This window comes from Phaenicophaeus curvirostris, chromosome 3 (genome assembly GCF_032191515.1).
Source record: "Phaenicophaeus curvirostris isolate KB17595 chromosome 3, BPBGC_Pcur_1.0, whole genome shotgun sequence".
Classification (NCBI taxonomy): domain Eukaryota; kingdom Metazoa; phylum Chordata; class Aves; order Cuculiformes; family Cuculidae; genus Phaenicophaeus; species Phaenicophaeus curvirostris.
In genome coordinates, this window is record NC_091394.1 from 49,290,227 (window position 1) to 49,302,816 (window position 12,590).

General features: G+C 36.0%; 1 protein-coding gene across 3 annotated transcripts in view; it reads right to left on the reverse strand.

The window, feature by feature from the left end:
• Positions 1-12,590, reverse strand: part of ROCK1 (Rho associated coiled-coil containing protein kinase 1) — a 96,251-nt gene that overhangs the window by 29,899 nt on the left and 53,762 nt on the right. For all 3 annotated transcript variants that reach the window (XM_069853953.1, XM_069853955.1, XM_069853954.1), the window contains exons 13-24: positions 12,112-12,160; positions 11,411-11,546; positions 10,962-11,053; positions 10,593-10,839; positions 8,455-8,561; positions 7,164-7,314; positions 6,099-6,259; positions 5,106-5,290; positions 4,385-4,454; positions 2,957-3,051; positions 2,373-2,538; positions 343-436 (exon numbers count right to left, since the gene is read on the reverse strand). In XM_069853953.1, coding sequence (XP_069710054.1) covers positions 343-436; positions 2,373-2,538; positions 2,957-3,051; positions 4,385-4,454; positions 5,106-5,290; positions 6,099-6,259; positions 7,164-7,314; positions 8,455-8,561; positions 10,593-10,839; positions 10,962-11,053; positions 11,411-11,546; positions 12,112-12,160 — 1,553 coding nt within the window. The remainder of the gene's footprint in view (positions 1-342; positions 437-2,372; positions 2,539-2,956; positions 3,052-4,384; positions 4,455-5,105; positions 5,291-6,098; positions 6,260-7,163; positions 7,315-8,454; positions 8,562-10,592; positions 10,840-10,961; positions 11,054-11,410; positions 11,547-12,111; positions 12,161-12,590) is intronic.

The following is a 12,590-nucleotide window of genomic DNA, read 5'->3' on the forward strand; positions in this document are numbered from 1 at the left end:
GGCACTCCTGATTATGCCTGCAAGAACTCAGTGCTAACTTGTTTTAAAACATGAGGAAGGACTGTGAGCAGAAACCCCCTTTTTCTTCCCTGGTACAGGCTGAGGTTCTATTAATTTTCAACAATAAAGGCAGTGCACACAACAGGAAGCAATACAGTAGAAAGAGTGGCAGTTTACATGGAAGATACATTTTCAAGGTTAAAACAAGGACTTATATTTTTATCAACCCAAAAAATAACACAGAAGATTAAAAGCAATGTCTTTTCCTACCTCCCATTTCCACATATGCTTAAAATTTAATTGTTTCATAACAAATTAATTAAAACTCCAAACATGACATACCTTCCTCCTGTTTCTTAATTTTTTCACTGATCTCCGAGTTTTCCTTTGTTATTAAATCAACATCTTTGGTTAATGTGTTATTAGTTTCTTCCAGCTAAATGAGAACAAACACATTTTAAGATAAAGAATTTGCCATAAATTCTGAAAATATTTATAATACTATGATTTTAAATACAGGTAACCCTGTAACAGCTATTTACTAGGATTGCATTCCTCAGACTATAAAAAAAAATCTGATTACCTTTCAAATTTGTATTTTTTTTAAAATGGCACTTTTTTCTAATCTGTCTTGATCCATCAGAAGGCTCAAAAACCACCTGTCCAGACAGAATTCTTTTTCTTTTTTTTTAAATGATCTTTGCATTATACACTGTAGCATATTTGAAACCAACAAACACACTGGCAAGAAGATATTCCTCCCATGCCACAGAGCAACAGTCTTCTAAATGGTTCTTAAGAAATTGTGGCACTCTGGATATTTCAAGCTTATAAATGGAAACACATGTAACCAACACTACTTCCGTTATAGTTGCATAGAGATGTAATATCCATAGCAGCTCTAACAGAAAGCCTTGAGCAACTGATTCAAGTTCAGTAATGCCCAAAGTTTCAGTGAAGTTTTATAGTCCCAGGATTCTTAAGAAAATCCGCACAGCTGATGCTAAATTGGAAAAAACAATAATGATGAGGTAACTATGCTATGTAAGGCTTGCTATTTGAAACTCCTCAGTTAAAAGACATTTATTGTCCCGATATTAATACTCAAGATCTATGCTGCAAATTATCTTCAAAAATTACAGTTTGGCTTTGGGGTTGATTTTTTTTAAGTAAGTTTACCAGTGGGAAGAACTCAAGACTTCCAAGATTTTTTTTTAAAGACTAAGTAATTTTGCAATAAGAATCTCTAATCTCCACAAATTTACAAGATTTAAAAAATACATTGGGCAAGGACAAGAAGTAATTAAAAAAGGCTTAATAACTGAACTATAGACATTTTCTGGATTTTCATTCTGGCTTCTCCTCAGATTCATCGAGTCTATGTTTCTTTGAGAGCTCATGATGGGATTTAGATGTTTAAGATTCTAACAGAATCCAAAACTCAGATACTTAAATAATTATCAGTTATGATCATAACAACACCTTAAAACTTAAAATAAAAAGATAAAGGATCATGGGTCAGCAGGAGGCCATGTGAAGAGCAGCACGAAGGACTTCCAGCCACTGCAGCCAGCTTCATCAGGGGCCCAACTTAAGTGCCTCTATGCAAAGGCACATAGCACGGAGAATAAACAAGAGGAGTTAGAGAGATGTACATGCCTACAGGGCTATGATCATATTGGCATCATGGAGACATAGTGAGATGGCTCCTGTAACTGGAATGTCAGAATGGAAGGATACAGGCTCTTCAGGAAGGACCAGCAGAGAAGGTGAGGAAGGGGTGTTGCTCTCTGTGTCAAGGACCAGATGAAGCTCCACCCAGGGATGGATGAGTAGCTGACTGAGTGCTTACGGGTCAGGATTTAAGGGATGCTGGGGTTAGGTGACATGATGATGGGGGTCTGCTACAGGGCATCTGACAAGGAAGACTGACAGGGTGAGGGCCTCTATAGGCAGATAGGAGCAGCCTCGCGTCCACAAGCCCTAGTCCTTCTGGAGGACTTCAAACATCCCAATACCTGTTGGAAGGACAAGCCTACAAGAAAGCTGGAGAGGGACTTTTTCCAAGGGCATGTAGTGATAGGACAAGGGGGAATGGCTTTATACTGAAAGAAGGTAGATTTCGATTAGATCGAAGGAAGAAATATGAGAGTGGTGAGGCATAGGAACAGGTTGCTCAGGGAAGTTGTGCACGTACCCTCCCTGGAAGTGTCCAAAGGCCAGGCTGGATGGGGCCTTGGGCAGCCTGGTCTGGTGGGATGTGTCCCAGCCCATGGCAGGGCAGTTGGAACTGGATGATCTTTAAGGTCCCTTCCAACCCAAATCATTCTACAATTCTAAACTTCTGCATTAATTACAGTGGAATAACTTACCCGTCTTATGATGCTGTCCTTATCAGTCATTTCTTGCCTGTGTCTTGATGCTGCTTTTTTGCTTTCCTGACTCAGTTCAAAATACTGTTCTTCAAGGAGTGCTCGCGCCAACCGTTCTGACTCAGCTTTGGTTTCAGCTAAATCCAACTGGGTCGTGAGCGTTTCTCTGTAAAATGGATATTAAGATTTTGTTCTCCTATGCAAAACATTCCAATTTTCAGGAAGACTAACAAACCCAAATTATACCCTTTCTTAGCTGACTGAAATGCGTAACAAACGCTGTACATAACCTCCTCCTTTAGACTGTTTTTCAATGCTGATGCACAAATAGAACAAGAGACCCAGACCTCAGAAAAGAGAAACTTTGCTTCATGCATAGGGCTACAATCTCCTTCATCAGAATAAATATATGGTAAATAAATGAATAATTGGAAAAAACAAGGTTAAAAAACATCTTATGGAACACTTTTGACATATGCCTTTTTCTATAGGAATTAAACATTTTAAATCTGATTCAAAATCGTTAGGAGTGAGACCACACTATACAGAAGAACACGTCTATTTGAGAAACACAAGGGGCATACTTCTCGTTTTGCAATTCCTGCATTTTCCTTTGAGTTTCTTTATTCTTTTCATCAATTTCCTCTTTCAGTTCCTTAACCTGAGTTTTGTAAAGTGTCTGTAAAAGAAAACATAAAAAACCAATCATTATTCAAATTCCATAGTGAAATTCGTTGTTTTGGTACTGGTTGGTTTGAATCTATCAAACCCCAACACATGCCAATAGTCTCTTAACAGAATTTCCTCCTTCCTGCCTGCCCAAGATGCTCCTTTCCAGTTTCTCCTGTGTAGTGAACTGATGTGACCAGCCTAGTTTTCAATTTTCTAATCTGGTTTCCTACAAAATTGTGCAAACACACCTGCTGACAAAAGGGAAGGAAGACACTAGGACACAGCAGAGCTGGTCTCTTAGAGACAACAGGACAAAACTGCATCCTCTTGCAGCATTACTGCCTCAAAATGTTCATCAAACAAGCCTAACACTGTCCTGTGCTTCCACCTGTTGCATTCTCTTTGTATCCACATATAATTTCTATTAGACTAAGTTTTTTGTATACAGATTGAATTTGTTTTAACTGATTCAACAGAAGTCTGATTTATGTGAATGGTTTCTATTCTTAAATACTGTATTTATAATGCCACCAACATTCTGAAAGCTAAAATTTGATCTTGTATAGTAAAGTACTTTTGTGAAACATTCAGACTGAATTATGAATGTCTCAATTTAAACTAAATGCTAACTAACGCAAATCTCTAACACATAATGAAATTACAATTATATGCAGTTTAGTAAACACCAAAATTCTTACTGCTCCACCAAGGAAGAACCAAATTTAAAAAACACTTCTCAAACTGTCTGTAATCACAAATGTATTTGAAGTTCAGCTGTTATAGAGCATCTCATGCTATTGTTTTCTTTTCACAGATATGAAACAGATAAAACTAAATCTAAGAAATGCAAATTTTGGCTACGTGGAGTACTGAATAAGGTTCTTCAGGGACTCGGGCACAGAGAAAGTATCTTTTTAGAAGAATAAGGAATACATGCAGAATGCTACTGGATCTATAGTTCTTCACTATATTTATTGTAGAGCGATATTTTGGAATACATTCCACTAAGTATGGGGATTTTGAACTCTCTAGAAAGTTTGTAGTTAGGTCAGAAAAAAATCTCTTTTCCCACCTCAAGACAGGAACGAATCTGATGAATAATTCACATAAGAGTTTCTCAATGTAATATATAAGGTCTGACAAACAACTACAAGGCAGCATACTAGATAGACTATCTAATGCCCTCTAATTTTTTTGTTCAGTTTGTATTTCAAGCAGGATTTTTGTCAACTGCTGATTTATGCCACGCTATTTACATTTTAAAAATTTTAATACATCACATATTCACTGTTCAATAATTTCACGTCAAAATGTAGCACTCAATTCTTTCCAAGTCTTACCGAAAAATACTGCTCAGCTTCAAGCTGATCCTGAAGCTCACGCATTTGACCTTCATTTCCTCTGTACTTTCTTTGAAGGAATAAAAAAGGAAAACATGTAAAAACTCAGCTACTAATAAAGACTATTTCTAATCAGAACAGCATCCTATGAAGATCTTACAGCTGCATGAATTATTTCACAAAAACCAACCAGTTTGCCGTATCCTAAAATTCTTTATTTTACTCTGACGATCGTTTCAGTATGTAATTTAGAAAACAAGCAGCATTCTAAATGGAGAAACGTTAAATCAGCTTGAGGAAGTTCTGATAAAAGCCTAATTAATGAAAAATGCCTTCAGTCAACTTAAGAATTGTTACGAAAAAGCATCAGGTAGTTAAAGGGGAGAATAAAGCTATCGACTCTCATCTAGTAAAATTAGAAGTCCCATATGATTTAGCAAGTAGTATCATAGATCCATAAAGAAGTCACTCAAATGAAAGTGTCACGTATGCCTTGACACAGAGCAATGAGCCAAGAGTTGTTCTGCATCATAAGCTCATAACAGAAATATTCCAACATTGAAGGCTACATACAGAAATCATAACACACAGCTAAAAATATTCTTTTAGTTTAGGAAAAAATGCCTTTGCACCAGAGAACATTTCTCACTAACAGGAACAGGCAGAACAGTACATGTATAATTAAGCAACTTTTTCCATTTTACTTCAGGTTTTTACTTACTTTGCAAGTTGAGCCAAATCGAATTCCAGTAATCTCTTTGCTTCCAACAATGTATTGATTTCCTGTTTCAGCTGCTTCTCAGAACCTTTCAAGTTATCTGCCTCAAAAGCTTGTGCCTTTAATTCATTCTGTGCCATTATTCGCTTATTTGTCTCTTGCTCTAGTTGCAGTGTTAGATTCTTTACCTAAGCGAAACATTGCCATTTAGAAGTGTTTGCTGAATAACCAATTACATGTGGCTGAAAGTGTGTCGTATATGGATTATTCTACACCAAATACCATTGCCTAGATGCTACACGTTGTACAATCCATAAAAATATTCCTAAATCTCCAAATGCTTCAGTGCAATAATCTTACAGAAAGCTGCTGCCCTTACAGATGTACTGATATGATGCTGCACAATGATAAAGCTTCCTTGTACGTAGCTTATTTCAAAGTCTCAAATGTGTTTTATCTTCTCTTAAAGGCAACAGTGGAGGAAACCTAAATTGTCTGCTAAAAGGTCCTCTCTGTAGATATCCTATCTTAAAACCTTAGGAAAAAGAAAATGCAGCATACCACCTAAAAACTAATTTACACAAATTGTGACCCCTGTAAAGGAAAAGTAAGGACGAAACTATTATCCTTGGTACCTAGTTTTCATACTCAATATTTCAATTGCATTTCCCTAAACAAATGCTCTTCTGGCGAATGCAAACCCAGAACTGCAAGCCAATCAAATAACTCTTGAAGTCACAAGCAAGTTTTTCCTTAAAAAGAAAGAAATACATAAAAATTGCATTTTATTAAAGACTCAAGTATGTAAGGCATCCAAGAGCTAAGAAACAAGCGGAAAATTACCTGACTATGTTAAGGCCAACAGCTGCCTTCAGTTCTACTGAGAAGTGCATTATACAAGGAGCTCAGTGTAAGTGAATTTGATTTTCTACTTGTCAACCCAACTATAAGCTCTTATTTATATAGAACATTTTGAGTGATGAGCATTTTACTTACTTCATCTTCCAGTCTTTCCTTTTGCTGAAGAAGGTGTTCCAGTTTCTGCTGAGATTGCTTCAGGTCAAAGTCCAGCATGGAACACTGTTTTTCAGCTTGAACTATTCGATTTTCTGCCTTTTCTCTTGCTGCCCTTTCTTCCTTTACTTTTTTTTCCATTTCTAAACAACATTAAGGAAAGCAAAGTAAAGAAATGTATATGTAGCATCTGCAAGAATGCTTTTTTAAAGACATTCTTAAATATCCTAATATTTTCAGACCCTTTTGTTCAGCTATCTAAGCCTTGGTGCTGTTAGATGGACTGACTGCTGACTAAAAACTTCCTGGCATTATTACAGGAAATATTAAAAAAGAAATATAATTCCAAGTTGCATTCAAAGTATTGTGATAGCAGAATGATAAATAGTGGAAGAAATAAAAAAAAAAGCAGATTCTTAAAGTAATCATTATCAAATAAAAGCCAGGTTGCATTTCCTCAAATGGATAGTGGAGGGAAAGAAATGGGATGCCACCACTTGTGTTAGCTTTCTGAAAGTTACAAACTACATATGCAGATACTGATGACCTTCACAAAAAAAAAACAAACTGATGTATTCAGTTAGGATATCAAGACACATCTTTGATTTACTGATGCGTGTCTATAAAGAAACTTTGACACTTCAGGCAAGCCTAATACACCACCGACATTTGTAACACAGTTCCACTGGAATGAATGTTCAAGATGTGTCCTGATAATGCATTCTTTCAAGTCCATGTAGCACTAGCCAGAATTTTAAGATTCAACAGCATTTTAGAAGTCAAGAAAGGCTTTGAATTGCAAATGCAGTAAGATAGTCAAAATACTAAGAAACAATGCAATTTGTATAGAAGCATTGTGTTAAGAGAGAATAATTTTGAAAGTGCATTTTTCATTATGCACGTTTTAAAATTTTGATATGAACTTTCTTTATACAAAGAGTTAAACACTTTTGAACAGTATTACATTATAAGTCAATGTGATGTAAGATATTGTAATCAAAATACCTTTTATTACGCGTTTACCTGAAGCTTGCAAGAAACACTTACCACACATTGCAACTGATCTTGCCTCCTCTATTGACTGATGTTTGTCAGTTAACCGAGCTTTAGTCACTTTGTGCTCATTTACTTCCTGTTCTAACCGGTCTTGTAAAGATTTGAGTTTATAGTTCAAATCTATCTCTAAATTATTCTTCTCCTAAAAGTAAGAAGAAAAAGTTACCAAATTTCTATAAGATCTGAGGGATCACTTTTTCTTTCTTCCCTTTTTTTGTGGTTTTTTTTTGGTTATGAAGAAATTATCAACGCTGTTTTCCATGCTTAGTGAAGAATGGTAATAGACAAAATCTGTACTCTATTCTGAAGGAAACTACATTAACATTTTCAGGCGTCTATAAATTCATAAGATAATGGAAATCCTCAGTTTGAAGAACGATAAGTCACCTAAATTGGAATCATACAACTAAATCTGCCACAGAGGACATAGAACGCAGAGAAATCTAAGTTATTGTTACTTGGATGCAATTCTATTATTCCATCATTGAGATTGAAAGCTGTTAAAAGTAACCTCTGAAATAAGCTCTGGAGATGAGCTCTGAGAGACAGGGACTTGCCTTTGGATCACCGCTTCATGCAATACCAAATGAGAATGGTCACTGCACCTTCCCTCGTAGGTGGTCTCACCTCTCTGGTTTATTTGGACAGGCCATACAGAACAGCAACTTTTTACTTGACCACAACACACAGAGCTGGCTATGTAGCCTACCTGGGAAATGGGTGCAGGATTTCCTTTTACTCTTCTTTACTTGTTTCTCTATCTGGGGGTGGGGATCAGAGATCTAAGGGGAACATGCTGCTACCATTCTTTAGAAAGGAAGAATAGAAGGAAGGAAAAAAATTGAAACAGTCCAACTCCAAAGCTGCTCAAAAGGTCTGGTACTGATCCAGCCAAATTAAAAACCAGTAAAAGCAGAAATTTCAATTTCAGGTTTTCATAAAGTTCAAATCATAGATTTTCAGGAGGCAAGTCTCTGCAGCGATACGCAGGAGGGCAGAACAAAACCTACTTGCTACTGGCAGAAGGGCTGGATCACTGAACCACCAATAGCGAATGACAAGCATGAATTTTATGCCCATTGCTATAAGTAAGAAATACCTGAGGACTTGTGCAGTTTACCGTCCTGATAAGACTGTAAATTAGCACTGCTAATAGTTAACTATTTTAACACAAGCCTGATTCAGAGCAAGAACACAGAATTTAGCAGCATTAATAAATATTCTTTGAAAATACAGTCAAAAGCTGACAAAGAACGTCAGCCTCAACATAATTTTACCATACCTTTTCTGAATGATTAAGCATATCTTGTGCCTGTTTTCTTTCCGCTTCCACTCTTTCAAGATTGTTTTTAATGTTTTTTACTTCTTCTTGTAGAGTTGTAATTCGAACTGCCATAAGAAACGAAATACCATTCAACATTAGTTACTCAACTTAAATCAACAGGCTTTCCAAACTTCTGGGCCCCTAAGATATTTACACCTTCAAATTTTTCAGATATGCAAAGGCTGTGCACTGTAAAATTAATCAATCTTTACAGCCATTCCTCATGCAGGCCATTAGCAACAATTCACAAAAAAACAATCACATGCAGAACTTGCTACCTGCCTTCACCACTCCCAATATTTAATATGCAAAATTTCTTCCATTAATCCAAGTTCTGCTGTGCCACACAACAAGCACTTTTGCTGATGTTAACTCCAGTAATACATATGATAAGGCATATTAGGCAGAAAGATCTGCCATGGACAGAGTAACTACTCCCCATCCTCCTCAGCATCTACTAGAAGACCCTGTCTGGCACCTGAAGTTTAAACTAAACACTAAATAGAATCACAGAATGGTTTGGCTTGGAAGGGACCTTTAAAGATCATACAGTTCCAACCTCTCTGCCATGGGACAGGGACAGCCTCCACTCGATTAGGTTACTCAAAGTCCCATCTAACCTGGCCTTGAACACTGCCAGGGATGGGGCACCCACAATTTCTTTGGGAAACCCATTCCAGTGTCTCACCACCCTCACTGTAAAACATTTCTTCCTAATGTCTAATCTAAATATACCCTCTTTCAGTTTAAAACTGTTGCTCCTTGTCCTGTCACTAAAGGCCCTGGTAAAAAGTCTCTCCCCATCTTTCTTATAGGCCTCAATAAAGTACTCAAAAGCCACAATAAGGTCTCCTCCAAAGCTGCAGTAGTTGCAGTAGTTAGAGCAGCAGTAGTAGCAGCAGTGTGTGTATATATATGCACACGCCAAAGCAGAAGTGTTTATATATAAGCCAAAGTAGTAGTATACATTTCTAGACTGAAGAATTTGCATTACTGCCTTCAAAATAAATAAATAAAAAATATTTTTGATTACTTCATATTACACTTAGTATCTTAAATACAGTATAGAAAAATATACCTATCAAATACATCTTTTTCCAGTACAGTCCGCTTCACTTAATTTTTAAGTACAAAGAGATATCCTGGCAATAGGTAAGAAACTATGAGACTGAAGAAGGAAAGTCTTCCTAAATCTTATGCCATTCTCATTCATTTAAAATGCACTTTTAAAAACAACTGTATGTCTTTCTGAATTACATAAAGATATTTGGGTTTACACCAGCAAAGCACCTTAGCCTTACATCCATTTCTTGCAGGCTGCCAAGTTGGATCATTCAAGTGAAACTGATTTACTGTATTTGAAGCTCAGTCAACAGGCAACTTGACACTTGATAGTTCTTTCTTTGTGCTAGCGAAGTTTACCTTAAAAAAAACCAAATCCCAAACCACCCAGAAGTCCTCAACAAAAGATTGTGCCTCATGGAAGTGATTATCAGTACTGCAGATCGTTTAAAATGGCAAGAGGCAGGATCTACTACAGCATAGGCACAGTCGTGAACTAATGTATCTGAATGGTTTCCAGTTTAAAGATTCAGAGATGCACAAATGCTAAAAAGTTCCAAGCAACCTGAAAAAATGGATTCTACATCAGTATCCCTTACCATACTCTTCATTGTAATGTAGAAGCATCATAGAAGAAAACAAATCAAATTTAACTACAAAACAGTTTTCTCCACAAATGAAAAGAGAAAATGTTGGCTCTGTCAACTTGGCTACTGCACTAAAGCATCAAGACAGTGTTGTGTCTTCTCTAGCACCATATCAGCCTTTCAGATTTTTGTACCACTTGGACTAAGACTTCTAGTCAGGGCAGCCTCATCCCTTAATTTTCATAGCCACCCTTTGATTTTCATAGTCTCCCTCCCAAGAGCCACTCAAACATGATTAGGAAACAAGATCCCATCTTTAACAATTGTTCTACTAAGTCACATCCAGTTTACAGACTGGCTTTCCTCCTTTTAGGTAGCTGTACTTTATTTAATAAAGTAGGGTTATCACAACTTTTTTTTGGTAAAGCATAAATACAGAAGAATTACCCTGTAGTTCTCCAATCATTTCAGATCCGTGACTTCTGTCCCTTCGTTCCGACTCCAAAGCAGCTTGCAGCTGGTAATAATCTTTCTCCACCTGCAGTTTTGTGCTTTCCAGAACTCTGCACCTTTCCTGCAGTTCTCTATTCAGTGATTCCACCTGACTTAATGACTTGCTCATTTCTGTGTTACCCTTTCTCAGTCTTGCTGCTGTATCCGATTCTGTCCTCAGCAAATCATTTGCTTCTTCTAGCTATTAAAATAAAACATACAAGAGTCTTAAATATAAAAACCAACTGCTTCGTTATATTTGAATGTTCAATATTGCTTCTCAAATCTAAGAAACAATGAAGACAATGAACAGAAGCAACCTACTTGTTTTTGTAACTGTGTTATCTTCTCATTTGTGATTTGTGAATGCTGGCTGATTTTTTTCAAGTCTTCCATCTGATCTTTTAGTGTGGACACTAAAAAAATTAAAACATTCCTTAGGTTTTAGGTTTTTTATTTTACACAAGCATGCTCAAATAAATTCTTGGCATACAATAGGTCTTTTGTTAACTTCTTGCTTCCTATCTACATTTTTAGGTCAAATCCTGTCCTTGCAGAACAGCAACGCACACTGTAGAGAACAGAATTGGAAAACAAGACAAAAATATTGTTTTCTCGTTAAAGCTCATATAAAAATAAACTCAAAATCTGTGCTTGCTATTTGAAAGGCTCCCTTTAAAGCTGTGTAGCACTTCAAATGCTAAGGTAGTAAATTATGCCCCAAAACACACCATAAACCTTAGTGGTGTCAATACCTGGACAACATGGCATACCTTCATTTTCTGCATTCCGTCGTTTTTCATTCTCTTGTTCAAATTTTCTTTGGTAGTCATTTATCTTATGTTGCAATACCATCTTTTCCTTCTCAATCTGAGACACTGTTGATTCCAAGTTCTTTCTTTGATTTCCCTAAAATTAAAAACACTAGTAATTTATATTTACATTTTAAGGAATGATTCTTAAATGAGTACCTCTGCAAGTAAACAATCAAGGAAATTTATGTATTATTTCCAATGAATAAGTCTCTCTCTGGCTTCCATGAAAAGGTTTGCGGAAAAGATGGCTTTTTTAACTTCTACACAACACATTTATAAAATTATTAGAATAATTACCATTAGCATGCCTGCATACAAGTAAATATTAAAATTAATATTATTACAAGGACTCAATGGAAACATATTCTATACCTTCATTTTTAGAGTAACTGATTTTGATAAACTCCAGAGGAATAGTGACAAGGAAGACTAAGCAAAACATTCAGCAGAGGAAATAGGATTCAGCATCACTTGCAGAAAAAAAATTTCTTGAAAATGTGTACAAATAAAAATATAACTCCCAAAGCTATGCATTGAAATGTGATGATTTGGTCTCAAATTTAAACAATTTTTTGTTACAGAAAAAGCATCCCAAATCAAGAAAGTACTACCCACATTCTTTACCCAACTAAGAAGACTTCAGTGAGGAACAAAATTACCTCTTCATCCAGTTCTTTCATAATCTTGTCTAGCTTTATGTTTGAAGACCTAAAAAGAAAACAAAATCTATTAAGTAATACTTGAGAAGGATGCACTACATACAGCATTTTTTCAGTGAAATATTTTGGGATCTTACTAAAGGGAATATTTATATTTTGTCTAATTCTATCTTGTAATAAATATTTTGAAACTGGGGAAAACAATCAATGATTGGAAATAATCGTAAGATATGTAAGTACTTAATAATCAACTTTGCTGGAGATTATATACACAAAATTTTAGGTGCCATATTTTCTCCATCAACAAATGTTCAAACAGTGTACGTACACAATAGGCTATTGTTAAATTAGAACATGGTGGTGAACTGCTAAAGTTTCCTCTATTTGTGAACTTTCCAAATACACAAAATGGTTCTTTAATTCAACAGCAGACAGTTTCCTACTGTGGATAACAATATTTGAATAATAATATTTAAAAA